The 27,946-nt window shown below is 49.6% G+C and overlaps 1 protein-coding gene across 1 annotated transcript in view; it reads left to right on the forward strand.

Moving 5' to 3' along the window:
- The window catches only part of TSPOAP1 (TSPO associated protein 1), a 181,227-nt gene extending 155,313 nt beyond the window's left edge, over positions 1-25,914 (forward strand). Inside the window, exons 25-30 of the mRNA XM_075059526.1 lie at positions 1,546-1,617; positions 2,055-2,093; positions 7,025-7,128; positions 7,863-7,934; positions 10,273-10,401; positions 24,956-25,914. Coding sequence (XP_074915627.1) covers positions 1,546-1,617; positions 2,055-2,093; positions 7,025-7,128; positions 7,863-7,934; positions 10,273-10,401; positions 24,956-25,171 — 632 coding nt within the window. The 3' untranslated portion in view covers positions 25,172-25,914. The remainder of the gene's footprint in view (positions 1-1,545; positions 1,618-2,054; positions 2,094-7,024; positions 7,129-7,862; positions 7,935-10,272; positions 10,402-24,955) is intronic.
- Positions 25,915-27,946: the final 2,032 nt, after the last annotated feature.

Below are 27,946 nucleotides of genomic sequence, written 5' to 3' on the forward strand. Positions count from 1 at the left end.
GGGCTGAGAGGAGAATAGTGATGAGGGAACTCTGAGAGGAGGGAGCCTGATGGGAGGGAGAGAATGAGGGGAAGAGAGAAAAAGAGCTGAGTTTTACAATTAACCAGGCTGCTTTGACTCGGCCTTGTTGCATAGATTGTAACTGAGTGTGAAGTACACACCCGTGGCCCTAGAGAAGCCAAACGGTGGTGGCACTTGGGCTCCTGGTCTGTGCAAGCAAGTGTCTGAAGCATGGGGCCTTAGTGCTCTGTGCACAGCAGATGTCTTTCTGCCTCCTGCATCTCACATGCATGAAGCTGAGCCTGAGAAGGGCAAGAATCCCTCTTTGTTATCACAGCCACCAGGGGCCTTAGTGAACTGCAAGATCTCAGCTGAACCTTGGTGGGAATTGTGGGCATGGCGCCTGCCAGCAACCGGAGTTCCAGGGAGAATAGTGTCATCTAAGCACTGGCATGTCTTGCAGGCTCTCCGGACACCCTGGCTGCTCCGAGTGAATCCTGGATATTCTGAGTGCCATGGGTGGACGGCAACACTGGAACGTTAGATCTAGGGCTGGGATAGAACTTTCCTACCAAATGTGGAGTGGCGTGCACAAGGGACTCCCAGCTTCACACCCAAATGACAGAGCAGTTAACTAGACTCTGTGTGCCCAGTGCTTTTGCCACATTGTAGTAGACAGTGGAGACGAGGCGAGAGAGGAAGCGTGTTTCCCTGTCTCCCTAGGCTGAGATCCAGCATCCAATGACAAAGGCTAACATGTAATTTCAAAAGTTTACTAGTTCTTAAATTTGAATCACTGTGGATCATTGATTGAGAGCATAGGGACTGCAGGAGTCTGATGCTTGCACTTAGCAAAACCATCTGTTCCTCTTCTCTGCAGAGATCGAGCTCAGAGCATCACCCTATCAGTAGGGAACCCTGTCAGCAGAAAAGAGAATTTCCCCTTGAGAGCCTCACATGAGGGCCTGGCTGGTGAACCGCCTCCTCCCCTGGCTCACAGGGGATCTTCCTCCCTGCAGAGCCTCAGGACAAGGGAGGGAAAGATCTTGATCTCCTCCCCTGCCAGCCTCTGAAATCCCCTCTTCTCTCGCAGTCTCCCATCCTGATCTTTTTCATTCACCTGCCTGCAGAATGCGAATAAGGGAACTGTGTTTCTACAAGGGCAGGGTTAATGTGGGTGGCTTGTTTGAGAAGCGCAGCCTTAAATTTGCTTCTTTTGGGTAGTAATCTGTTAGGGTTTGGTTTTACTGTTTCTCTGATATTCCTGAAAGGTGATGTGCAGTCACAGGCAGGGAGGGATGGACAGGCAGGACATGCTCTGTTGCATTCTTGATGAGCATATATATAACAAACCATGTCTGTGTGTGTGGGTTGCACAGTATGTGAGTCCCTATGTATATAGTATTTAAATTGCAGAGTCTGCTTCCCAGGGGAAGTTTCTTCATGCTGCTGTGTTGCTTGCTCACTCTCCAAGAAGCTTTTCACTTTCATTCGCTGTCTTACTGTTCTCTTGTCTATTTGCGTTTTTTCTTGGATTTTATTAAGGAAATGGTACATTTGCTCCACCTCCACGCCGTCTCACCGTCCCTCCTCCGAAACCCAGACGTGCCAAGAAAGGTCTGTCACGCCTGCTGCTTGCGTTTGATTTTGGCATTTGGGTTGCAAACTGGGTTGAGTTTTGACTACCTGCTTTCAGGATCTCCAGATGGTCAAACTGGCAGCAAGTGGACAGAGCACCCTTTCCTTCCAGTTTGGCACCATTTGTAATCACTCCATGCTGGGACCCTGGGTGTTAAATGTTCTCCAGGGCAGATAGCTCTTTATGTCTCTGGAGCTTGTCCTCTGTCTCCAGTGATGTTCCAGTGTCACTGTTACTGTCCTAGAGTTTGAGCTGCATGGACAGGATATACGATCTGCTTGTGGTGTGTGTGTGTGTGTGTTGAGCCTTGGCTTGATCTTTGCTGTTCATAGGAATGTTTTGTTGTTGTTTGTCAGGTGTCCGTTTTTGTCGTTGAAAGCTGAATTACAGACTCATTAAATCTTTTCTTCCACAGCAGAGCTGGAGAAACAGGAAAACTACAAGCTTCATCCAGGTGAGAATTGCTCCTTCCATGCTTGGATACTACAGGGAAAGGGCCCATAAAAGTAGATAGATGCTTTTCAGCAACACATCTCAGGGAGCAGCCACATCACTTCCTCGGAAGATCCCTTGTGAGCAGGTTTCTCTCTCTTCCCTATGTGGAACCTTGTCAGCGTGACCCCAGTGAGAAGAGTCCTGCTACCAGCATGTGGTTTCAGAGTGTTCAGTCTTACCCAGATCCTAGCTAAGCTGTGGCAAGAAGGAACAGGCTGTTTATGCAGTGAGCAGTGTATGCCGAGGGCAGATATTGGGGACATGGATGGTGGGTGAGGTGAGCATGGGGAATGGCAGGCTTCTAGGGCTCAGTGGAGAAGAGTCGGACTCGGGCTGCTTGTCATGGAGGTGTGCATGGTCTGAAGGGATGACAGGAATGAGGACAAAGGGGTGAGGTTTGAGAAATGGCTCCTGCAGCAGGAGAGATGGTTACCCTGTGCCATTTAGAAAGCATGTTGTGACACCAGAAGGGTTACAGTGTGTGTAGGGCCTCACTCCTATTTGGTGGTTGGATGGTGGCTGTTGGAACTTCAGATACACAGTGGGAATCTGGAAGTGGCTGGGGGACTTTGGGGTTGTTTTGTGTGGCCGGTGGGGCTGTCCTGAGTAGTAGTATGAAGTCTGACTCATCTGGTGATGATTTATTTGTATGACATGGTGCCTAGTCGGAGATCAGGACCCCCTTGTGATAGACCCCAGGGTCTGACAAGTGCCACAGCTAGAGAAAGTGAAGGGCATCTTGCTGTGGGGGAAGTTTCAGTGACTTACTGGGCTGATTGCTTAGTTCCATGACAGTCTCTCTGGTTCCAGGGACGCATGTTGGGCAGGAGTAGGGTGACTAGAAGTCCTGATTTTATAAAGAGAGTCCCGGTTTTTGGGTCTTTTTCTTATATAGGCTCCTATTACCCCCCACCCTCTGTCCCGATTTTTCACATTTGCTGTCTGGTCACCCTAGGCAGGAGTCGGTGGACCTGCAGCATTTGATCTGGCTTCCCTGAAGGAGGTTTTAGCTGTGCTGGGAGCAGCACAGAATGGAGATGGAACTTTGGTACTCCCAGCTAGTGAAAATTAGCATGAGGAGATAGTCTGTTATTGAGGCCTGTTAGTGGTTTCCATTTAGAGGGCAAGATTCTGGTCTGCTTGAAACAAGCAGTGATTTAGTGGATTGAGCATGGGAGTCAGCAGAACTAGGTGCCATTCCTGAACTTGCCACAGACCTGCTGGGTGGCCTTGGGTAAGTCTCATCCTCTCTCTGTACAGATGGGGAACCAAAGGCACAATGGTGACCATGATACTTACCCATCCTTGGAAAATGCGTTGAGATGGATGGGTGCCAAGTGTGATGTCGGGTGGCATTACACCCTGTGAGATCAGGCGGTGTGATCCTGGTTTTACAAAGTGCCCACAGAGAAAAGGCCCAGGGTCACACAAGAAGTCTGCTGCAGAGAATGGAATAGAATCAGATTGTTTGAATTCCTTACTCCTTCGGCCCTGATTTCCGTTTTTTTTTCTTCATACTGGAAGCAGCAGGCTCCTTGTTTTCCCATGTAGTGGCCAAGCTAAGATCTTTGGTGAAAGCTGGGTATGTTCAGCTCAGTTTAGATAAGGCAGGGGAAATGCTGCTGAATGGGGGAACGTCTGGAGGAAGGGTGGGGACGGAGGTATGCTTCTCATTGGCCTTTATGGGCCAAGCTATTGAGATCATATTGGAGCCATTGCTGGACCTGGGCACCTAGGTAAAAATAGGTGTTTGCAGTGCCCTTTGCCATGTTTGGCTAGGCCGCAGGCGGCAGCCGCTCCTTTTGTGAACCCGCTGTCAGACATGCCTCTGTCAGCACCATTGCTCCCTAACTCATAGTTTTCTGCACTGTTAGATCACAATTCCTACAGAGGGCAGCTCACTTACTTACCAGATCAGTGGTCAGGGTCACCAGTGTTGTCAGTTGTTGGGGGGGGGGGGTGTGTGTGTGTGTGTGTGTGTGTGTGTGTCGGTTAGTAGCAAAGGGGCTCAATCCGGTTTTTGCCAATGAAGCGCGGTGCTAATGCCCCAGCTCAGTGGTTACCGATACACTTAACACGTATGCCTGTACTAATGGACCAGCTCAGTCGAGGGGGACTTGCCAGTGCCCCCTAGGCCAGACGAAGGGGTAAATTGAGGGATAGACTGGGATAAACAACTTACATATCATGATATGTTTGTTACCTCCTCTTGTACTTTCCTCCTGATGTTTCAGACAAAACATCCCTATTCCCCACTTGTCTTTTACCTTTACTCTAATGTTTTAGACAAAAGATCACTATTCATCACTTTTGTCATGTTCTTGCACTGGCTGGCTGCAGTGTGTTTATATATTCAGTGTGTTTTATCAATACTAGCAGTGCCGGTGCCGAATTCGTGTGCCAGTCACTGACTTGCAGGCAAGCATCTTTTGACAGGGCCTGCCTGTAGCTCAGAGCATAACTTTTGCTGACTTTGGTTCAGGCCCCAGGTCTTGCACCAGGCCCATGCTTCAGGCTCTCTCTCTACTACAGGCTGGAGTGCTGAAATATATTTTACTTTGATTTGCTCTAGATGACCACTCGGAAGCTTCTGCTAATGCAGAATGTGGTCATCCATTTGTTTAGCGAGACAAGCAAATGTGAGCATGTAACACCAGCCACCAAGGTCTGCAGTAGCTTCCCATGCACTTCCAGGTATAATGCAAGGTATTTGCTTATCCACAGAGCCCTAAGGGGCTTAGGACCAGACTAACCCCTAGACCAAATCGCCCTCTCCACCCGATTGCAACATAACTCTTAGTGGGAATGCTCTTATTGTCTGGGCCCAGAGGTGAAGTCTTACTTTGGTATTCTTAGTGAAGGTCTTCCATCTGTGAAACTCACTCCTCTTGTGGGGTGAATTCCTGGTCCCACTGGAGGTCTACGGCAATACAATCATTGACTTCACCCACAGTCTGCAAAGCCTGAGCTGGGTGATATATACCACAAGATGAAATATTCTATGTATAGAATCATAGAATACCAGCGTTGGAAGGGACCTCAGGAGGTCATCTAGTCCAGCCCCCTGCTCAAAGCAGGACCAATCCCCAGACAGATTTTTGCCCCAAAGGGATTGAACTCACAACCCGGGGTTTAGCAGGCCAGTGCTCAAACCACTGAGCTATCCCTTCCCCTGATGTAGTATTGTAGCTGTTTGATTGTTATTTCTGCTAGACAGGAGTCGTGTGAGTTCTCTCTGGAGATGAATGGTCTTTTGTGGCCATCTTGTCTGGCCATTAGCCATTATTTGGTTTAGCTTTTGTCTTAGTGTGTAGGTACAAGCCATCGTAGGTGCTTTGCAAAATCTAAAGTTAATTTTAAAATCTCTCTGTCAAGAGCATGTGCTGGAGGGAAGTTGAACACTTGTTAAGGGGCTAGGAGATGCCCCCAGAGCCTTCTTGCATTCCATGTGCACTTTCCTGAATGAGCCGCTGCCCCTCCCTAGGACACTGCTGTCCCCACACCTCCCCCTACTTCTCTCCCTTTCCACAGCCGTGGCCAGTGTTAAACATGTGCAGTGGAAGGCATAGATCCATGAGGATCTGGGGACAGCACAGCAGCTAACAGCTAGAGACTGGACACTTTGCACCTCCTGAACTTCTGAGCTCTGCTTTTACATACTGACAGGCTTAAGCAGAGCTTGGAGCTCTGCCAGGGAGGCACGTTCTGGAGCAGGCTGCCCCCTCTCTGGCCCCTCACTGTGCCTCCTTGTCACTGCTCCATTGCACGTCAACGAGTAATTCGCAGATGGTGCTGTGTGCCCTGCTGACATGGCCCAACCCAAATGGGATTTCAGTGGGACTCTGAAAGGTCATTTTCCAGCCTGCCAAGGGGGCCACATTTCAACTCTCTGTCTCAAACCAGAAACTCAGTTCCTGGGCTCTCTCGGTTGGGGCTGGACCTTGCTACTGCCTCTCTTCCCAGAAGGGGCTGAACTGCTTTGGCTCAAACTTTCAGCAAAAAGAAATGCCTTTGAGTAGAGACTAGCTCTGGAAAATGTCATCCCAGAACGGGGAGAAAGGTGTCAGTTAGACCCAACCGAGAGAGGTGCTTTCACAGGACTGCCTCAGCCATTAGCTGTGCGCTGTCATGATAACTGGGGCAGTTGGTCCATGTTTGGAAGGGCTGACTGGCCTGGTTCAGCCAGGTCCCTTTGGAGATAAGGAGCAGGAATTGGAAGGGGGAGTCACAGTTAGCTCGTGTCCCTTTTTACGCATTGCAGCCTGAGTGGCTCTACATGGCAGCATGTTTGGCAAATGCGAACTGGGCCCCACGTTTGCTGTGTAAGCCAAGGAAGGCAGCAATCCTTTGATCATAGAAGGAGGTGGCTGAGGGATCAGTGCATTCCCCAGCAGGCTCTGCGGGACCTTCACCAACTCCTCATCCCCCTACCACGCAACCTCATCTCATTGACTCCTGCTTTCCCCAGTGCTCTGCCATTAGCAGAACAGGAGCTGCACACCAGCCAAATGGCTTTATGGTTCCCCAACTCCCCAGTCTGGCTGCAAGTGGCAGGTGCTGGCCTGGATGATTCATGGGAGCATCAGCAGGTCAGTGGGGGAGAGAGATACAGACAGGTCAGGAGACAGACAGAGAGAGCTGGTGAGGGAATCCTGGATATATGAGGAAGTCAGGGAGGTGAGAGAAAAGGTGGCACCTTCTCACCAAGTTCAGCTGAGTTGCCTTTCCAGCCACCCATCTGGACCCTACAAATATCCTTCCCCTGTTTAAGATACCTATTGAGACCTAGTGCTTGCATCTGCTCCAGGGATAGCAGAGGAACTGTTCTGATGTGGGGTTTCATCCTGGATTTTCAGTCTCAGGAATGTCTGTTTTGTTTCTGTCCCTCAGGGTCCAGCTGGCAGGACCGTGGGGCTGATCTGATCACACCTAGGACCATGGTGGCTGCTTTTGACTACAACCCTAGGGAGAGCTCTCCAAATGTGGATGTGGAGGTAACCAGCACCAATCACTTCCTGCCTGAGGCTTACTTCTCTTTCTCTCTCTTCCTCTGGTTTACCTTCTTATGCTGGATCCCTTTGGCCTGACCTGCATCATCCTCTTTCTGGGTGCTTGTGAACATCTGGGAATAATAGCCTTGGAGACAGAAATCTTCCCTTTATCCACAGAGCGAGGTCTGATGCTTGACTGTGCGGACTTCCCCTACTCTGATTGGAGCGTGAGACCCAAGTTCAATCTATTCAGTTCAGTTTTGATCGCAGCTGCAGTGTGGAATCAGGCCCTGTAAAACACAGCTATTGGTAGCCAACGCTTTTGCTAGAGCATTCCCAGGCATTGGGCCCAAACACACAGAGGCTGCATCACTGTTTATATGTGAGCCAATGTTCATGTTGCTCCATTCATGATAGTTCCTTGCGCTCAGACATCTCTGGGCAGGAGGCTGACCTGTTTCTGGTGTTTCCTTTTATCTTCACATCCAGACAGATCCTCCTTCCCTCACTGGGAGTCTGACTCTCCCAAGCCTGTCATAATGGCCTTGGGAGTCAGGGCACAGATCTCAAAGCCTTGGAATATTTTCTCTCCCAGATAATTTCTAAGATGGAAATGAAAATGGGAAAGAGGTGCAGAAGCTTGGGAAAGGCAGGTCACAGGAGCATTGTTTGTGTCTAACCATTTCCTTCCCAGAGCTGGACTCTCCTCACCACGTCCTTACTGTGCCTCCTTTCAGGCTGAGCTAACATTTACTGCTGGAGACGTTATCACAGTGTTCGGGTCCATGGACGATGATGGATTCTATTACGTAAGTACTGCATCCGGAGAGACATGCAGCCTGAAGGGCTCCTTCCCATCGACTGTCAGAATTGGAGAGACTGGGAAACAAAATGGAGGGTTGTCAGCAGGGACTGTCCCAAACACAGTGAATTCCAGCCTTTGGTTTCTTACATAATCCCAGTTCGACACATTCCCGCTGGGGTGTGTTTTCTGCATTTTACCTTTAAGTCATTCTCTCTCTCTCTCTCCAGTCCCTGGTGGAGGGGAGCTCCCCTCCCCCCTTTTCGTTCTCCTAGTTTCTTTTTGACATAACTCTAATACAGCTATTGGCAAACTGGAATCTGTGTACTGTGCGCATGAGCAGTGCTCAGCAAGCACCTCACATCTGCTGCAGGCTGAGTTGCAATTAAAGAAGTGCCATTTCGTTACGGCTATTTCTGTTTCGCTCTCCATTCCTTGTTTCCTTTATAAGTACTACGGCCTGGTTTAATCACAAGTAATATGTTTGCCGGGAGCCTGGAGGGCTCAGGAGAGGCCCAGGGGACTGGTTCAGATCCAGTTAGGTTGGCAGTGACTGAAAGCTGGTGATGTCCACAGGCTCCGTAGTGGCTTATGTGATATGCATTGGTTCTTTCAATCCGGTTCCCAGGTAGGGGACATCCCAAAGACACCCCTTTGCACTAATGGCATAGAGGGGTGGTCTGAACTGGGAGCCTGAGAACTGAATGTGCCCTGGAAGCTAAGCTCCCTCTCTGTGGTAGAGACGGCTCCTGCAGTTGAGAAAGCTGAGCTGGCAGTGTGGGGGAGATGGCGTGGTGGCAGCCCATGAGGTGGTGCTCTAGAGAGAGGAGAGACATAGTGTGTCAAACTAGCACCCCACCAGACATGGAGCAGCTCAGCTATCCAGGTGGTGCAGGCTTGACAAAGCCCTCCTGGGATGATTTAGTTGGGGTTGGTCCTGCTCTGAGCAGGGGGGTGGACTAGATACCTCCTGAGGTCCCTTCCAACCCTGAGATTCTATGATTCAGGCAGCTGTAGGTGTTACCAGTCTGTTCTTGGTACAAAACCAAACCCATTCATTTCAGCTAAGCATACAACGTGACAACCGTGTACTGGCCGATGATCTCATTTACACAGGAACTTGGGGATGACCAGACACTCCTGATGTTGTCAAAGTTTCACTGTAGCAACAGTATGTCACAGACATTTTCCACTAAATGCGAACTCTCTGGCTGGTGAAAAGAGAAAGTCCCAGTATAAAAGACACATTTCAGTTAATTCTCTCTCAGGGCTATTACAGGTGCCCAGGAATGTTCCAGGGTGTTTGCAAGGAATTGGATATTTATGTTACACAGTGTTGGGCCAAGATCCTCGTCTTGCCTGCAAAACTCTGTTTTCAAGTTTAGTTCTGCACTCCATTTACTGTGGCTCTGTATTCCTGGGATCTTGTTGGATAAAGTATCTTTGTACCTGTTGTTGTTCAGAGAAGCTTTAGTTAAACTCCCAGTGCCAAATAGAATGGGAAGGATTAAGAAAGTCACCAGAACGGGCAAATCATTTCTCTTTGTTTCTCGAAAGTCAGTTGCTGTTCATCCAGGTATCAATGTGCTCGGTAGGTTTATGGTGATCAGTATCTGTCTATCCGTCTGGTGCCATTGTTTGTCCCTTTACTTTGCTCCTGCTCTTGTAGTGAGAGTGGAACAGGTGTTGGTATGGGAGGGATAGCTCAGTGGTTTGAGCAGTGGCCTGCTAAACCCAGGGTTGTGAGTTCAATCCTTGAGGCGGCCATTTGGGGAACTGGGGTAAAAAAAACAAAACAGCAAGTAAACAACTGTCTGGGGATTGGTCCTGCTTTGAGTGGGGGGTTGAACTGGATACCTCCTGAGGTCCCTTCCAACCCTGATATTCTATGAGATGTGCCCACACCACTCCCAGCACAATATTAATGACAGGAATCCCCAGCTCCTACAAAGTGCTTTTCATCATCCCCACCCTTTGTATTCCCAGGAGCCCATTGTGCTGGTACTCGACGAACAAAGAGACAGTCCCAGCCCCAGAGTTTAGCTCTCAAAGCGTTCTACAATGCAGGTCAGGATCATTATCCTCAATATAGAGATGGGGAAACTGAGGCACAGGAGGGGACATGACTTGCCTAAGGTCACCCAGCAGGCCAGACCCAGGAGCAGAACCTAGGCTCGGTCCTTTTAGCCTGTGGGAGCAAGGCAGGCCACATTTTCTAATGACCGTAGCCGAGTTTAGCCATAGGCTGCAATCTGCCCAGCCCTGTGCAGTGGGGTTGTCTGCTTCATTTCTCAAGTCAGCCTTTCTTAGTGGTGTATCTAAGAACTGCTCCTCTGACCTTGTAGGGGGAGTTAAACAGACAGAGGGGCCTTGTCCCATCTAACTTCCTGGAAGCTGTCTCTCTGGATGGAGGAATGGCTGAGGTCCTTCATTTGGAAAACCAAGACACGTGTACAGTGAATGCCGAGAGTCAGGTAAGGTGACGTGACAGCTGATCAATGCAGAGGACTCTTGGGACAGAAACTGTTGTTACCATCTCCATATAAAAGGACGTCCAGTAGTTGAGAAATGGGAGAGATACAAAACTCCACGGTGACCAGAGGTGTGGAGCGGAGGGCATGAGTGCAGCCCACCCCATCTCCTGCAGCCACTCAGATCACTGCACTTTGCCTAGTGGGTTTTATCACACAGGAGCAGCTCAAGGGTTTGGAGGGAATTATTAGAGCCACTTGTTAAAGGACGGGAGAAGCCTCTAGGCAAGACAATGCTTTGAGGACTTGCTCCCTCACTGCTGCACGATGGTGAGTGTGACACACCTGAAAACCCACTGGGACATCCCCACACGCACCTCTGTGAAAAGGATGCAAGGCTATGAGAGCACCTCTCAAACCCAGGAAACTCACAGCCAGAAAATCCTCGTTCAGCCACTCTCTCCCCTGTTTCCTGGGGTCAGCCACTCTCTCCCCTGCTTCCTGGCACAGCCAGCTGCTCTCCCCAAAGCAGACTCCATTCTGTGCTGCCTTACCCCCCTGCAGTGCCTCCAGCCACAGTGGTTGCCAGGGGAAGGCCACACTTAGTTGGGCCCTAATTCTCAAATGGATCTCGGATCCGTCAGCTACCTTGGGAAATTAGCTCCGTAGCTCCCCACTCACTAAGTCCCAGAGATGTCAGAGCTGTGCATTAGCCAGAGGCCTAGTCTGGCACCAAGCCTAAGTCTGGGAACAGGCACATATCCCTGACTGCCCAAGTTCCTAAGATTTTCTGCCTCTTAAAAGAAGCTGGAACTATTAGTGTCACCCTAACTAAAACCTTCCTGGCTTTCCTGCCTCCTGTTAGTCCTGCACCAGCCCTCCCAGCTCCTGACCTCCTCCATCCCTCTCCCTCACGCTCAGCCACCCCCTGCTCATTGGCCTTTGCCTGCAACCACACTAGAGTCTCCACAAGCCTCCCTCCCCAGCTACTGCACCATCTCCCTCATTTCCAATGACTTCATGTTCTGTAATGTCTGTCTGCTCCAGTGCCTTGATTTCCTCCTCATACAGGGAAGGTGCTGTGCCTGCTTTGCAGACCAGTCAAATACCATTAGGCTAATTGCCCCATCTTCTAAAGCCAGCCCAAAGCTGGCCCACCTGAGCTGCCGGTCATGGATGTTCCGATTCCTATGACCCTGATTTGAAGGGCTTGTCTGCTTGGGAAAATTTTACCAGTTGTAACAGTTTAATTTTACAGGTATAGTTAGAGAGCTGTAGTTACACTCATACCACTTCCCTTTGGACACTCTTATTCCAGAGTAAGAGTGGCTTTTTCAGTTTAGTTTAAACCATTTCCAAAGTGACAAAAGGTAAAGTGAAAATCCCTACTCTGACACTGGAAGAAGGGTGCCCACAAGGGGGCCCCGCAAGTTAACAGTATCAGTTTAAATTCACAGTACAACTTTCCTTAGTCTCTGCATTCTCCAGTGTATGAATGGATACAGACTAGGGTAGAGCGCTCTGCATAGCTCTCTTAAACAGATGTCCACGTGCGTCAAGACAGACTAATTCCAGTTAAGATCCAACTGTTTTAATGGCTCTGGATCTATGTGGCTTGGCATGTGATTCCAAAGCTGGGGTAGATAGAGGCTATATTTTGAGGAATCAATTGTTAGGGATTGAATTTAACTGGTAATAGGCTGCCTGTTGTACACGGACATGCCTCCCGCATCTACCCATTCCAGTTCCTCCCTGATATACATTCCTCCCAAATGGGCCAGTATTTACCTTTGTTCCCCTCAGGGGCTGAGGTCAGCTCACTTTCATACCAAGCTCCATACATTCCTGAGAAAGTTACCCCAACATCCTTCCCAGTTCCCTGCTGTGGTTATTGACATGAACATTGAGTATGACCCGTTTCGAGGGCAGGGCACCGTGTGCTAAGAACTGTGTATAAATATACAAAGACATGGTCCCTATCCCGAAGAGTTCATGTTCTCCGGGTGTTTCTCATTTGAATCTTTGTCACACATTGTATAGCTTGAGTGAGAGATTACAGAGGGGACCCAGAAATAGGACACTGAATTCTATACTTGCCTCACCTTCCTCAGTGTGGTTATAAATTCTGATCATGGCATAAGTGCCTAGATAGGTACGACAGAATGACCACCTTCCTCCGATAGTTAGTGTCTTATGAGGCTAATTAATGAATGCACTTGAATTGCCCCAGGCTCTTCCAATTAAAGGAACCAGAGGGAGACATGGATGAATACAAAGGCCTGTAGAACAAAAGTTTGACTGTTGGTGGTTGAGAACTTGAATCCTGAAGCTGCTTATGGCTGCCTGCCACATTCAGTGATGTCACAGACAGGTAGCTGTGACCTCACCTTCACTTGCATGGTAGAGACTGCAGTGGAGGAGGAGCTAATTAGAAAGCTCATCAATGGAAAGAGGACACTTGGCATGAGTTTGACTGGAGGCCCTGATGGATTAATAGTAACTGACCCTGCTTTGTCCTTTGAGAAGCAGTTGCTGGCTGTGAAGTGTTAGGCGACAGGGTTTGTCTCACTACCCTAGTGTTCCCTTAGCATTGTCTCTGCAGAGTGCCCACCTCTCACTAAACTCAGAATTTGTATATCCTGACGGTTGTGTCCGTTGCAAAACAACGTGGTATCGGATTGAAAGGGCACTGCTGGGAGGCTTCTGGAAGTGAAGTCTTTACACACTCTCCTAAATTACCAGAAGAAATATAGTAATAAAGCCTCATTCCAGGACCTTATAGCTGCATTCTTACTCCTATTACGTACTATAGCCTCCCCAAGCCCCTTGCCCCCCTCCTCCCCTGCCCTGGTATAGGGCTCAATCCTCACCCGTTGTGAATCAATATAGAGTCATTGACATCAACCAAACTACATCTGGGGGAACAGGATTGACCATAACCAGCTAGCATATTTTTACAGGCCTTCTCTCGTGTTGGTTAAAGAGTGTTAGCTGGCATGGCTTTAAACACAGCCTATTTGCTGAGGCTGGACCTGACCCAGGGAGAGGGATTGGTTGCTGGGGAGAGTGAAGTTCTCACATTTCTTGCTGCCTTGGTTCAGCTGGGGACCATTTCCTGCAAAGCTGGGTCAGCAGAGCTGAAAAAGCAACAGAGAGGTGGCAGCAGCGAGAGAGCATCATTGGACTCTTTTGGAAGATTGGGGATGAGATTTCTCCTGCCAGATTGCCTAGCTGCAGCCTCTGAGCCGTTCTGCCGGCTTGGGCAGGGTCATTGGACAGCGTGATGTCGCAACAAATCTGGCCCTACTCAGATCTTAGCAGGAGCTCATTCAGACGTGATTTTCCAGTTGCTTATAACTTTCTGGATTAAACTCCCACACACACACCAAGCAGGGTCCCAGCCCCTCAGTGAGGATGATTTCCAGACAAAGGCAGGAGGTTGGAGGATGAGTTATGTGGATCACTGGTGACTAAACGATTCGTACAATTCTGCAAACATGGGGGATATTTTTAATTGTCCAATAACTGAAAGAGCTGAAGGGATTTTGCTTAAACTTTCAAACAAATGTCACTTCTGGACAAAGGCTAAGCACTGAAAACTCATCCTCAAAGGGAAACTCCCTGAGAAGTCCTGTGCAGGTGAAAACTGGATGCGACAGTGAAAATCCCATGGCAATGTCAGTGATAGTTGTTGCTATCAAGGAATTGCTCTGTTGGGTGTACTTTGCATCAGTAATATGCAGATTCTGTCAAAGACTGAGGTTTGTAAAGCACCTTTAGAAAGTATTCCGTTCTAATTGATTTCATCTATTTATTTCTGCCCATATTATGCACCCCGGCGGTTATATTCTTCAGAGAATGAGGAAAAGAAGAGTCCAGTGGTAGATAAGAATGATACATAGAGAGAGAGCAACCATGTAAGTGTATGGGAGAAGGTCTCCTTAATCCTTTGCCTGCCCTGCAGCCAGACTTCTCTCCTTCTCCTGCTGCGGAGGGGCTGGCTCCGTGAGGCTCATTGCCAAAGAGAAGCCATGCTGTGAAGTGCAGTTGTTTGGAACAATTATCTGGTGGTTCTGGGGACTGAGGTATGATGCTGGTTTCTTAGAAATAAGGGATAGAAGGGGCCTGCTTTGTCCTTCAGGCAGGCCCCAGCTAGGGCAAGGTTCTTCTCTGCACAGTAGTTTATGGTGCTTTAGCCGGACTGGATGTAGCTGTCCCATGTGATGGGGCTCCTACCTCAGCCTGCAGGCTAATAGTTTCCCATATTCAGCCTGCATTTTCCTTTGTTCAGTTTTCTCCTATGCTTCCTCGCTATGTTCCCTGGGGCTCCCGTAAACAATCCAAAGACTAGCAAATTGACTAAATAGAGTGGTGCTAGTCCCTAAAATTAACCCCGGTGGATAATTGTTCTGTTTGACAGCTTTCACAGAGAGGATTGCATCCAGGCAGCTGTGGGGTATGACTTCCTGCACTCCACCATTTGAAGGGTACAGGGGGAACAGCTTTATTGTGTTTTTAATTTTTAACATTTGATTTATCATTTCAGAAAAAACTCATGAGTAACAAAGAAGAGAAAAGACTAACATGATTGTTCATTCTTTCAACACTAACACTGTTTATCAAGATCTTTCCAGAGTAATTTTTCTTCATTTCTTTTCTTGAAGAAATATCCAGAACTGAATTTCCATTTGTTACTTACCAGCTGAATCCACTGCCTCTATGTAATTTAGAGGGGAGGGGAGGGGAGGAGAGAGAGAGTGTGTGTGAGAGAGAGAGAGAGATATTCACCAGAGATGGCAATCAGAAGGATGTGTGACCACAAAGAAAGTTAGTCATGTCCTAACTGATGGAGTTTTGACATTTGAATTGATATATTTAAATATAGTACAATAGTACTGTTGTTATAACCAATTGTCTGTCAGCCCTATATGGCGAGAAGACTTCCAACAGTATAGGGTCTTTATTTTATAATTTAATGGACAAGGGCAGAACAAGCAGCAAAGAGTCCTGTGGCACCTTATAGACTAACAGATGTTTTGGAGCATGAGCTTTCGTGGGTGAATACTCACTTCGTCGGATGCATGTCACCAAGAGCAGAACAAGATCTAGTGGTTGGAAGCTGAGGTTAGAGAAATTCTGGTTGGGAATAAGATGCCAATTGTTTACATTGAGAGCAGTAAACAATTAGGTCAAGTTACCCAGGGATGTGGTGGATTGTCCATCATTTGGAATCTTTACACGAAGACTGACTGTTTTTCTAAAAAATATGCTGTAGCTCAGCCAAATGTGTTGGGCTTGACAGGGAGATGTTCTCTGGCTTGTGTTATTCAGGAGGTCACACTACATTAATATAATGGTCCCTTGTGGCCTTAAAATCTATTAAATCCGTGAACAGCAACAAGCCCCTGGTTATCTGGGATGCTGGAAAGCAATGTTGTAGTCACTGTGCTTGCTGTTAACTCATTGGATTTGGGAGCAGATATGCATTTTGCATCAGTACCAAACCAGATTTCTCTAAAAGGTTCATTTAGCTCTTTCTTGAGAATACTGATTCCACTTTTGTCACACCCTCTCCTAAACGATGACTCCTCTCCATGTAACACAGCCCACCCCACAGGATGTTCAGGAGATCTGACTCCCTAGAAGTTGTGTTTCAGCTCATCTAATAATTTGTTCTTCTTAGAAATGAATGAACTAGAGGTGAATTTAACTCTAAAGAAGAAGAGACCATGGACAACTGCCTTTCCTGTTAACTGTGTTAATGGCACGGAGCAGTTCAGCCGTGGGGTGATGCAGGGAGGCTAAGTCTGTTATTTCGACACAGGAAACAGGCTGCAGACTGCCAGCCATAAGAGACTCCCTTTCTGCTTTTATGCAGCAGCTGAGGCTTTTTTTTGTAACATGCTCCTGGTAGCAAAGTATTCCCATGCCCAAGTCCCCAAGTGACACTAGATAACAGCATTATACTCACACAGCCTTCTAGTTGCATTTCCTCTGCTTGTCTCCAGAGACAGCCTTTGCTAATACCCCTCCCTAGGCAGAACATCATGCTGTCTAGATCACTGACTCATGCTCTTACCAGGCAGAGCAGGATGATTTAGTTGGGGATTGGCCCTGCTTTGAGCAGGGAGTTGGACTAGATACCTCCTGAGATCCCTTCCAACCCTGAGAGTCTATGATTCTGTTAGCTAGACACTTCTAGCCCCCGATTCATGAAACCACTTGTGCCTGTGCTTAACTCCCATTGACTTCTATGGAACCTGAACTCAGACTTGGGGCTGTCCTGAGTAGCTGAGCTTTCCTGACCAGATCTTCTTGTGATGCTGTTTCAGAACAGTGTGCTGGTGATTAACCCACCTCTCTGCCCCTGCCTGCAGCTACTTTTTGGGTGATTATTCTGTAGTGAGTACAACTGGAAGTTGGAAGGATGATTCTCAGACCTGACAAGTCAGTGTTAATGTTCAATACCCATTCAGGAGCCATAGAAAGGGCAGAGGAAGGCAAAGGCTGTTTTATTGTGCTAGGGTCCACAATGTATTAGCAGCCCAGGATGGCTAAGGTCATGGCTGAGCTGGAAAGCTTCATGATTTTGTAAGCAAGTAGGTTTTATGTGAGGTGAAACTTGGGGTACACAAGACAAACCAGACTCCTGAAAGGGGTACAGTAGTCTGGAAAGGTTGAGAACCACTGCCTTAGGGTATGTCTACACTGCAGCATAACCCCGGGCTTGGACTCAGAGTTGAGCCCAGGCCCTCCTTCCATCTAGACACAAATGTCTTGGACTCAGGCTCAGACCCAGGATCCTAGGACCCTGAGAGGGTGGAGGGTTCAAGCTTGAGTCAAGCTGGAACCTAGGGTTCAAGCCCCATCATTCTGCAGTGTAGATGCAGCCACCCCAGACTTGGGTTCTGGGAGTCTGGCAAGAGTATTCCGAAATCCCATAGGCCAACTTCCTTTGTTTTCTCTCTCCCAAGAATTGCCAGTTGACTCCAGGGAAATGGAAGCAACTCCCCCTTGTTGTATTACAGCAGCTCAGGAAATCAGAATTTAACCCTTCCATTTTATTCTGACCGCCACGCTCCAAATATACCTTCAGAGAGCCTTCTGCGTTTGAAATGGACACTGTCCAGAAGCAGTCCTTTGCAGAGCATGCTGCCTTTGGGAGCATGGCTAGATTTGGGAAATCTCTGCTGTAGGTCCAGCAAAACAGTGGATTTACGAGATGTAACAGGAATGACCCTGCATGACGGCAAATAGTGAAGAAGCTGGCAAATTTACTGGCCAGTGACCAGGGCAGGGAGTGGACTACACAGCTCAGGACTGAGTACAGGGAAACTAGGGACCAAAACGGCACCGTGGGCAACTCGCCGACATCATTTTATGAGGCATTTTACCAGGTGCTGGGCACTGCGCCTGGCATGGAGCCAGCCTGGGGGCTGATGGCAGCCAGTGGCAGGCAGCAAGTGAGACCATCAAAGCTGACACTGGTCCCAGAGGAGGCTTTGGAGCAAAAGCAGCTGCAATACAACCTGGGCTATACTCAGAGAACCTTTTTGATGCCACATAACCACCGTGGCACCTGCAACTGAAGCAGAAAAGGCAGAAGCCCCGTCCTGGAGCCTGGTAAGTTTCTGGCTCCATGTTAATGTCTATTAACATAGGAATGGGAGGGATTTCTGTTCTATGAACTAATGCAAGAGTTATCACTAGCCCTGGCTATTAGTGTGTGTCCGCTAATGGCAGACTGTATGTCGGCACCTTGGTGTCCCCAGCAACCCTCGCCCTGCCCCGCCATGTGGAATTAAAAATGATAACCACACGGTGCAGACAGTAAAAAATACCTTGAAAAGTGAATTTCTACTGGAAAGGTGCACGGTTTTGCTAGTGCTTTCCTGTTTGTAGAAAATAATAACCTTACATTGCTACCCCTGTAAGCACGCTGCTCTGGAACCACTCAGGGGTGTAATGAGCCACCTGAAAACCGCGAGGGGGAGGAGTGTGGAAACGTATTCCATTTACAAATCTAGTCCATTTCAGTTTGAGGGAGTCCATGGGTGCTGAAATCATTTGTCCCAAATACAACTGGGGTTTGAAATTTCCTCCAGGGAGGGGGATGGCCATGGCGTTCTGTGTGTTTGCATGGCACCATAATAGGCTAAGCTGCGTGGAAGCTAATGCAGCATTCTGTTGATTCCCTCATGAAGCAGGTAGTCATAGAGAAGGTTGTAGTTTCCCAGGCCACCTCAGTAGCTGACCAGCCCACTGCACTCGTAGATGTGCTATTCAGTCACTGCACATTTAAATACGTCAGTGGCATACACTGCAGGATTCCCACTAGCAGCTTGGAGTAACACCTCTCTTTGCCATCAGGCACCACAAGAACTGTTCCGTCCTTCAAAATGTGGAATGCCAGAAATGACAGGAAAACCTTGTGCAGTGTATGGCCACCGACCTCCCCTGCTAACTCAAGTTGTTCTGCAATTTTAAGGGGGAAGAAAAGCAGCTGTGATTTTTAACTTGTCATTGTCTCTGGACATCTTTGCTGCGATTAACCAGGCTGTGTTCAGGGAGCATCTGTGGTCTGTACCATCCCTCTCACAATATACTGAGTTCAGTTTGGAAAAGTAACATTTTATGTTCCGCAATTCCACATGGATTCTTCCTGTGCTCCTGCCTGTGAGCAGAAAACCCTCGGTGTCTGGTCCTCTGCCAGGCCCCTCGCCCCCTACTGGCTGCAGCATCTCTACAGCTCGCCCACAGTGCAGCCGAAGTCTGGACCAACGTACCTCCACAGACCGTTGCAATAGGGAGTGTTTCCGTGATGAACTGATGGCTGAAGTTCTGGACAGGGCCCACAAGCAGGTCCAGCACCAAGGGCAGAGGGACTTGCGGCTAGAAGAAAGGTGTGGCGAGAGGCAAGGGGAAAGGCTCAGGCTGCCGTTGAGGACAGGTTTGCAGCTTAGGAGTGGGCACTTTCATTGTAGTTCCTGGATCAGAAACGGCAACTAAGGGAGGAGGAGAGAGCTCAGCAGAAAGAACTTTTTGAGTGACTGCTGTTGCTAACAGACTCCTGCTTCATCCCCCACACCGAGGCCTGAGTCCCCTCGGCGGTTCCCCGTGCCACAGTCCAGAAACAGCTTGGACAACACCATGGCTGGGTGGCCCATGCACATGGGCCCAGTGAGCGGCAGGCCAGGGCAACTGTGGCACATGCAGCCTCTCCCACTCCTCCCCCACACCAAACTGGGGGGAGGGAGAGCTCAGTGGTTTGAGTAGTGGCCTGCTAAACTCAGGGTCGTGAGTTCAATTCTTGTGGAGGCCATCTAGGGGACTGGGGTAAAAATCTGTCTAGGGATTGGTCCTGCTTCGAGCAGGGGGTGGGACTAGATACCTCCTGAAGTCCCTTCCAACCCTGAGGGCTGGTCTACACTACAGGGAAAAATCGATCTTAGATACACAACTTCAGCTACGTGAATAACGTAGCTGAAGTCGAATATCTAAGATCGGATTACTCACCCGTCCTCACCACGCGGGATCGATGTCCGCGGCTCCCCCTGTCGATTCCGGAACTCCGTTGGGGTTGGTGGAGTTTCAGAATCGATATAAGCGCGCTCGGGGATCGATATATCGCGTCTAGATGAGATGCGATATATCGTTCCCCGAGCAATCGATTGTAACCCGCCGATACAGCGGGTAGTGTAGACGTAGCCTGAGATTCTAGGATTCAAGTGTGCAGCACATGTGGAAGGTCGGGAAGGGGGTATGGAGGGCCAGGGGATATGCAATGGTCAGGGGTTTCTATCCTGAACATAGTTTCACCATTTGCATTTGTTTGCGCACTTTGTTCTCTAGTGTAAAGGTTTTGTTGTTGCTGGTGTTTTGATATACTAATGGCAGCTGGGCCATGTTTATAAGTAAAGCTTTTTATTAAGAAAGTTTTTATTAAGAAAGTTTATTGCTATCACTGCATCACGTCACACCGTGTGTATTTCACATCATAAAGGTAACACATGATCAGGGACAATTGCCAAACATTCGTTGTCAGTACAGTTAGCTGCATCAGTCACCTTACATCAGTGGTTTTCAAACTTTTTTTCTGGGGACCCAGTTGAAGAAAATTGTTGATGCCCATGACCCAGCGGAGGTGGGGATGAGGGGTTTGGGGTGTGGGAGGGACTCAGGGCTGGGTCAGAGAGTTGAGGTGAAGGCTGTGGGGTGGGGCTGAGAATGAGGGGTTCAGGGTGTGAGAGGGGGCTGTGGGATGGGGCAGGGGGTTGGGGTGCATGAGGGGGTCAGGGCTCTTGACTGGGGGTGCAGGCTCTGGGGTGGGGCTAGGGATGAGGTGTTTGGGGTGCAGGAAGAGGCTCAGGGTTTGTGGGGGGCTCAGGGCTGGGGTAGGGGATCAGGGCATGGGGTTGGAGCATGGACTTACCTCCAGCAGCCCCCAGTCAGCAGGCTTCCTGTGTGTCCTGGCACCGTGGACTGCACTGCGCCTGAAGCGTCCAGCAGCAGGTCCGGCTCCTAGGCAGAGGCGTGCAAGTGGCTCGGCGCAGCTCTCACCCACAGGCACTGCCCCCCCCCCCAGATTCCATTGACCAGTTCCTAGCCAAAGGGAGTGCGGAGCTGGTGCTTGGGGCAGGGGTAGCACGTGGAAGCCCGTGGTCCCCCTGCCTAGGAGCCGGACCTGCTGTCTGCTTCCGGGACGCAGCACAGTGTCAGAACAGGTCGGCACTAGCCTGCCATAGCTGGGCAGCACTGCCAACAGGACTTTTAACATCCCAGTCAGCGGTGCTGACCAGAGCAACCCAGTGCCTGGCATGCTGTGACCCAGTACTGGGTCATGACCCGAACTTTGATAAATGCTGCCTTACATCAACCCCCCACCCCTACTTCCATTTGAGGTCATTCATAAGTACATTGCATGGCAGTTAACCCCCCAAGCTCTGAAACCCTCCAGAGGCAATGAATCTCTCTCTCTCTCTCTCTCTCTCTCACACACACACACACACTCTCTCTCTCTCTGTCTCTGCCTTCTGGCTTCTGGTGCCTAGTATATCCAGCTCTGGGAGCTGCACTTTGTGGCCGAGTGTCCTGATTCAGCAGCCCCTCGCTGTCCTGGGCCCAGTCAGGGGAAACGGCTCCCCTCTGGCTTCACAAAGATCAGAGTGTGGATTCATAAGCCAAGGCAAAAGTGGGTACACAGGGTCCCCCGGAGTACCACTGGGGACAGTAACTTTCTTCATGACAATGTTATTTGGTGGGAATAGTGTCCCAGCCTGTCCATGAATGTGGATTCCCAATCGGCGAAACACCCTGGCATCCTGATCTTTCCCGGTGCAGCCTGTGGTGACATTCATAACTTGTGCTCTGTGGTCCACCCAGACCTGTAGAACAATGGAGTAGAACCTCTGCAGTTCATATGCTCATGAGCTCCTTGAAAGAGGGCAAACTATGAGCACATGCGTCCCATCAGCCGCCCCAGCACAGTTTGGAAACCACATTCTCTCAAAGCTAGAAGCTATGTCAGGAATATCTTTACAGCCCGCCACCTAGGGGTAAACCACACATCTGAGTCCCTCAAATACCTCCACCACCACTTTACCCAACTTTCCAACCCCAAACGGGTTTGCAATGGACCTGTAGCAGTCTGGGGTAACCAGCTTCCAGCAACCTGCTTCTGGGCCACCATGGCCGCCCTCATGCATGTGTCTTCGCGCTGGAGAGCCGGGGCAAGCTGCTCACAGAACACTAGAAAAGTAACTTTCTTCATGCAGAAGTTCTGGACCCACTGCTGGTCATCCCAGGTCTGCAAGACAATGTGGTCCCACCAGTCTGTCCTTGTAGCCCTGCTCCAGAAGTGCCAGTCTATACAAGAGATATCAGTGGATGTACTGAGTGTTATAAGCAGCAGAGCTAGTTTGAGACTTCCATGTCTGTGTCCTCCTCCGTCATTAACTCTATCGGGTGCCTTCAGTGGGTCAGAAAACACCACTGAAATATCCGCCAGTGTCTCACCGAAGCTGTGCACGTTTTCTGAAACTGAGTGAAAGTGCAAGTGAGAAAAGTTCTTCAAACAGCACCTCCATGTTGCTGGGACTGCACAGACAAAAATGACAGTTGGGCAGAATGTGTTGGTAAGTGGTTGGTTCCAACTTCCTGGAACGTGCAGGGTAGACAGTCAAGTTTTCCCACTGGGTACCATCAACAAAGGTCCAGAGCAGCCACATTTTGGGCGGGTGCTAGGAAGCCGGATGCCGCTGGATGGTCTCAGATCTGCATGTTGCAGTGTGGATGCCAGAGCCCCGAGTTCACATCCAGGTTAAAAACCTAGGGTTGGCAATCAGTGTAGCCACTTGAGCTCTGGGGTCTCAAACCCAGGTCTGCTAACTCAAGTCCCATTGCCGCTGGGCTTGTGTTGCTGTGTGGACATACTCAGACCGCGCTTCACAGAAGGCAGCATGCTAGGCAGGGAACTGCCTACGCTAGCCAGTGGGAGAGGCTATGGGAGAGGTGTGTGTGGTGCCCTTCCCTTTCCTGGAGACAGGCACCTGTCTCTGCTAGTGATTCTCAGCTAGGACCCCACTTGGGAGTTAAGCACCTAAGGTGATTTTTGCAGGAAGCTTGGTGGGGGCAGGGAAAGGACGACCTCTCATAATGTTTAGCGCAGTGGTTCAGCTACTCCCCTGGGATTTGGGAGAGCCCCTGAGAAGAAGGGATTTAAGCTGGGCTCTTTTACCGCTGAGGGGAGTGATCGAACTCTAAACTATGGGATATTCTGATGTGGGGGCCCCACAGCCACTTCTGCTGAAGCTGCTCCACTGTAAATTCAATCATTAGAATCCTTGGGGCGAGAGAGAGCAGGCACACGCATGAGACTGACTCTAGCCTTGTGATTAGTGCGCGCCCTCAGGATGTGGGAGACCAGGGTCCAGTTTCACTGCTCCAGTTGCTTTTTACTTATAGAGCCAGAGTGAAACCATTTCAACGGGAGGGAGGGAGGCCACCCTTCCCCGCATCAGAGTGTCCCATAGCCCAGTGGTTAGAGCACTAGTGTGAGAGGTAACAGATTCTGATTCACATCCCTCCTCATCAGGTGGAGGGTGGGGCCCTGAACTGGAGGTTTTCCGCAGCCCAGATGAGTACCTGAACCACTAGGCTAATATCTGTGGGGGCCTCCCCTTTCCCCATCCCACTGGTTTGTGTGAACTCCCGTGAGGGGCTGATCTGCTAGGCCGCCTCTAAGCGCATGCCGAGTTCCGCATGTAATTTAGGCAGCCGAATACCGAGTGGCAGGCAGCAGCGTGCATGCTGAGAGCAGAAACCTAGGCACTGAGGGAACGTTTTACTTCAGAAACAGAGTCACCAAGTGAGTTTAGGCACATACAGGGTCAACGGGAGTTCTGCAAATCAGACTGGAGCCTAAATCTGGGACTTCGTACTTTTGTGATCCTAGACCAGAGTGACTTAGGAGCCCATATCCCATTGTCAAAAACCCCGTACGGGTTTTGGAGTCCATGACTTACAGTGAGACCGGCTGCCAAGACATGGAAGTGCTTTTGAAATGTTACCTCCATAATTTGACCTTGCATGAAGGACTGGCGTTTCCTGCTTGACGGGAGGGGAATCTCGGCCTGTGAAGGGCCTTATTCTTTCTTAGGGGGGAGGCTCCAGGAGCCAGGATTGCCCCCAATGTTTGCTATGATGCTGTACATTGCAGTAATGCCCAGAAGGCTGAGCCCCGTTGTGCTGTGTGCTACACACCCTATTTGCTTCAATGATGTTGAGCGCCTCTTTGTGATTGCTGGCTGATTGCCTCTTCCTTACTGCTGGAAATTCAGTTGCTTTATGGTTACTTGCTCCAAGATTCCCCTCTATGTCCAGGTCCATGATTAACTCCTCCCTGCCCATCAGGTCATACGCTGCTTCCCGTAGTTACTATTGGCCATGGTTGAGCTGTAATTGGTGCTGAGGGACCCTGAAAAGGCTCAGAGCTCAGGTTTGGCCCAGCAGCTGCTGTTATGGGAGAGTTCTAGCTATCGCACATGCTTGGCCAAACAATTTGCCCCTGCACAGGCCCCACATATATCCCTCCCCATCAGGCCCTGGGCTCCCCAGTTTGAGGAGAGGCTTAGTGGCACACCCCGTGGCCTGAATATTTAGTGGGTAGCCCACAGGCTGACCCCCTCAAGCAGCCTACTCTGATACCTTTAGGGTGCCACCCACAACCCTCTGTTCCTGTCTCCCAAAGGCAGATGCCTGCATTGTCTCCAACACTTCGGAGCCTGTGGCCTACTCTCATTGTGTAGCTCAGAATTTACCAAGGGCTGTGCAAAACCTGATTCCATGCATGGTCTTGGTCGGTGCTGGGGAGCATTTTAAAGCCACTTGAAATGGGCTGGCTGAATTTACTGGGGAGGCTGCCTTTGCTGGAAGAGATGACCAGCTCTGGACATGGGCTGTCAGGGTTTTCTCTCATCGTACTGCCTTTCTGTGGCAATGGTGTCACTGCTCGAGTCTAAACTCTTCTCACTCTTTTGTTCACTCTTTTCCTGTCTAGCTGAATTCGGATGGGTCTGCTGAACAGAAGGACCCCTGGCCTAACATTCCTGAAGTGCCACCTTCCTGCACTCTCATCTGTGACCCAAGTCCAGACCAGGCATCACTGGAGACTCTTGAATCGAGTGACCTGTCAACTCAGAGTAAAAAGAAAAGAAGCTTCTTCTGCAAGGGGAAAAAGCTCTTAAAGAAACTAGGGCCCAGTAAGAAGAACTAGAAAAGGATGTTGCTGATCTCCGTAGGCCTCTCTGCGGAGCCCAGACAGGGAGATTTCGGACAAGCCCTCCGCAGAGTATTGGAAGAAGGGAAAGTGAACTTTGATTATTGAAGACTTGAAATGGCTCCAACCCTAGGTCTCCTTCACCTCATCGTCACATAGAGTCCTGCCGCTGTGGGACTGCACGCTCAGTGTAATGCGTGTCTGGGCAGAGGTAGTGCTGCTGCAGCGGGGGCAGTGCTGAAAGGGGCCTGGGAGCTGGGGCGCAGGTACCTCGGAAAGGGGCCTGGCAGCTGGGGTGCAGGTACTTTGCAGTAATGTGTGCAGATCCATCCAGCTCTGAACAGCACCAAGTCCTTGTAAATATTTGAATTTCAAAGACGATATTCTGGCTGTAATTTTGCTAACCGGCTCTTCCCGCTGAGGCCCGACCCCGTCGGCAGCACTCCTTTGTTGTAAGACTGAGACGCCGTTGACTAGTGTGCCCTGGCATTTCTTTCTTCCGTTCAGATTAGGCTGTTGGCGACTCCTCCACTCCCTGAAATGTGTTTGCGCTTGATTCTCTCCCTGTGGATCTCTTTTGCTGCCTCTGGGCTGATGAGTTAGACATTTGTACTGTAAACCTGTAAATATGGAGCAGTGCCTAGGAGCATCCTCTCTGTCTCAGCCGTGCTGCACTGCGACAGTTCACCAAGAAGGAAGGAGTAGATTGGGCAGAGGGCAGAAGCTTCTGGAAAATGGGGGGGGGGGGGGACAGACAGTGATCAGAAGGGGAGAGGATGGTACTAGAGACTGGCAGGGAAGGGCAGGTCAGCATCTCTGGGCTGGGATGGAGGGTACTGGGGGCATCTGCTGGCTTCCAGCCATTTCCTGCCTCCTCTGGTCCTACTCTCACCTCTGCCTCCCCCGTCCCCGACATGCATGAGTTTACACAGGGTGCACCACCACACAGTGTTTCAGTCTGAGGCACTAGTCCCTCCGAACCCCCCTGTTCAACAGCCCTGAGTCAGTGCCCCAAAGCATTTTGCACAGGGATACATTCAGTAGCTTGCATCTCCAAGGGCTTGCTGGCGGGTTAGGCAGGAGTCTGCTGGACTACATCCTGCATTTTGGTTGGTGTCAGTGCCATTGCGTCAGTCGAGGATCCCGCCTTATTTGACCTGTCTGACTATATTTAACTCTGACTGGATCGTTCGATGTCTTGTGTGATCCTGACTGTTGTGTGTGTGGAGAGCGGAGCTTGGACCAAAACCCGCAGCGAGTTTGGTCTTTTTCATAACGAAGCGTCGAAAATGCATCCCTTCTACAACCAAGGAGAGTTTTGGTAATCACGGGTCTACCTTCAACTGGCAGCTTTCCATTCCTTTGCATGTTTAGGTGTGTTTTTTTTGAGCAAAGTAGTTACGTTTGGTAATTTGAATGATGTCAGCCGCAGCCACTGGGTTGTTGTTGATTACCAGTATGTTTTGTATTAAATCAAATTATTATAATAAACATCTAATCTTTCACAAAAATACGCTTTTTCTACAAAAAAGGGTAATTTCACGCTGCTCTATTTTTTTCCACCCAACCCCCCCCCACCGCCTCCTTCCTTCCAAACAAGAGACAATGGGGTGCTCAGAGAGAGTCTGAAATCAGGCCAACTAGCCCTGCCCTGAGGAGAGGACATGCTGAGGTGGACATGATGCTGCAATCAGCTAAAACAAAAGTAGGTGGGGTGGGAGAATGGCAATCAGAAGCACTCAGCATGGACAGGGGCATGGCATGAAAGGTGGGGGCGGAGTTCTTTAGTTTTCTTGGCTAATGGCTGTCTGAGTTCATGTCCGTGTCACAGCAGAAGTGAGTCTCCAGGAGGGACTTGAATGAGGAGGGGGTGGTGGACTCTTGTGGTTCAGCTGTGGGACAGGCGTTCCACGCATAGGGTCAGTGTGGAGAAAGCATGAAGATGTTTATGTGAACACAGGTGACGGGGGATCTAAGGTTGGCATCATGGATTGGAGGGTGGGGTGTGAAGTGACAAGAAACAAGGGCCCAATATGGGACAGTTACATGGCACTTTTGCAGAGCGGTGGGAGGTGGGGTGTGGGGTTGGGTGCAAAGCTTAAAGTCAGTGCTGGGGGCGGGGGAAGGGAGGCAAATTCTGAAAAGGGGGAGACAGGGTCAGGACAAGAGGTAAGGACGGTGGTGTCCGCATCAGCACTTGGGGTGGAACTGGAGCAGGGCAGTGTGGATGTTAGGGAACTTGCAGTGATCAGGATGAAGAACGAAGGACCTGAGCAAGCTTTGTAGTGAAATGGACAGAAAGGAACTGCGTTCTTTCTCGTAAAAGGTCTGTGGAAGAAGCATGAGGACTTGGACCCTTTTTAGCTATGAGGGACACAGGCAAATAGACGATGGAATCTGAAAACACACCCTGGACACCTTCACTCAGAGTCAGAGTCCTTGGGCTGCATTTCTACCGACTCACTCGCTCACTCAGGAATGAACTAGATGCCTTGAGTCTGCACTGGATTCAGGGACTTGTAAGTAGGGGCAGGAGGTGTCCAGTGTTCTCTCTCTATATGTATAATTTTTTTCATCCATGTGCAGAATGAGTTTTGTTATGTGCATCATATTGAGGTAATGTGTGGATCTGCACCACCAGTAGACACACACAACCTAGATATAATATATTTTTTTAAAAGTTACCATAGGGATAATCAGTCCAGCAGGACAGGTTAGGCATTTTAGAACTCACTACTCAAAAGTATTACATTTAAGCATACAAGAGAAATA

This window comes from Chelonoidis abingdonii, chromosome 20, assembly GCF_003597395.2.
Source record: "Chelonoidis abingdonii isolate Lonesome George chromosome 20, CheloAbing_2.0, whole genome shotgun sequence".
NCBI classification, from domain to species: Eukaryota; Metazoa; Chordata; order Testudines; family Testudinidae; genus Chelonoidis; species Chelonoidis abingdonii.